This window comes from Colobus angolensis, unplaced genomic scaffold (genome assembly GCF_000951035.1).
Source record: "Colobus angolensis palliatus isolate OR3802 unplaced genomic scaffold, Cang.pa_1.0 Scaffold6032, whole genome shotgun sequence".
Lineage (NCBI taxonomy): Eukaryota > Metazoa > Chordata > Mammalia > Primates > Cercopithecidae > Colobus > Colobus angolensis.
This window is the reverse complement of record NW_012119636.1, coordinates 5,241-6,018: the sequence shown is the minus strand read 5'-3', so window position 1 is coordinate 6,018 and position 778 is coordinate 5,241. Positions and strand designations below refer to the sequence as shown.

The following is a 778-nucleotide window of genomic DNA, read 5'->3' as shown; positions in this document are numbered from 1 at the left end:
TGGGGAAACGGGCAGGACCCTCAGAACCAGGTCCCTCCTACCCTGCTACAGGCCCTCCTCCCTCGAGGCGAATCTCCTGGCCCCACCACACACCTGCCCCCACCCCTGAGCCCCCACAGGCCCACTGCAGACCCACATTCCCCTGGGGGTGCTGACCTGGTGCAGGTAGGGGAAGAACAACAGGCCCAGCTTTCTGCCCACATACATGGTGTCCACAGCAAAGTAATACTTGAGCTTGGTGACGGGGATGAAGCGGTCAATCTGGGGAGGCAGAGCCCAAGCCTGAGTGCCCGTGGCCCCGTGCGTCCCCCAACTCCCGCCAACCCCGGCCACTTACATTCTTATCCACCAGCTCCTTGCCCTGTGCAGCCAGGCTGCTCCCATAAGCCATGGCCATGTTGGACACCGGGTCAGCCAGGAAGGCTGCCTGGGGCGTGGCAGAGGCTGCAGGATAGCCTAGGCCGCCAGGTGCCCGCTGGGCCCCATAGCCCCGGCTTTGGGCTGAACTTGTGTCATCGAAAAGCTGGTGGGGGTCGGCCATGCCTGGCTGGGACACAGGGATCCTCCGCTTTGAGGCTGCAAGGGAAAAGGGTGGGGAGATGCTGGGGATCCAGGATAGGTAAGGGAGCCCTGGTGAGCCTCATTCATCCTGCAGTTCTGCCTCCTGCTCCTACTGAGAGGAGGGTGGTGTCACCATTAGAGACACTAGCTTTGACATCAGATGGACTGGCAGGTGCAGCCTCTGCCATTCATCCATCGACCCACCCATCTAGCCAAC

At 62.0% G+C, this 778-nt stretch overlaps 1 protein-coding gene across 1 annotated transcript; it reads right to left on the bottom strand.

Annotated features, from left to right (window-relative positions):
* Positions 1-156: 156 nt before the first annotated feature.
* LOC105527043 (protein YIF1B-like) lies at positions 157-778 on the bottom strand (the record flags this gene model as incomplete). Its single annotated transcript, XM_011963228.1, has 2 exons — positions 338-778; positions 157-261 (listed from the first exon to the last, which is right to left on the bottom strand). Coding segments are annotated over exons 1-2 (309 nt in total), but the record flags the coding sequence as incomplete, so codon positions are not given.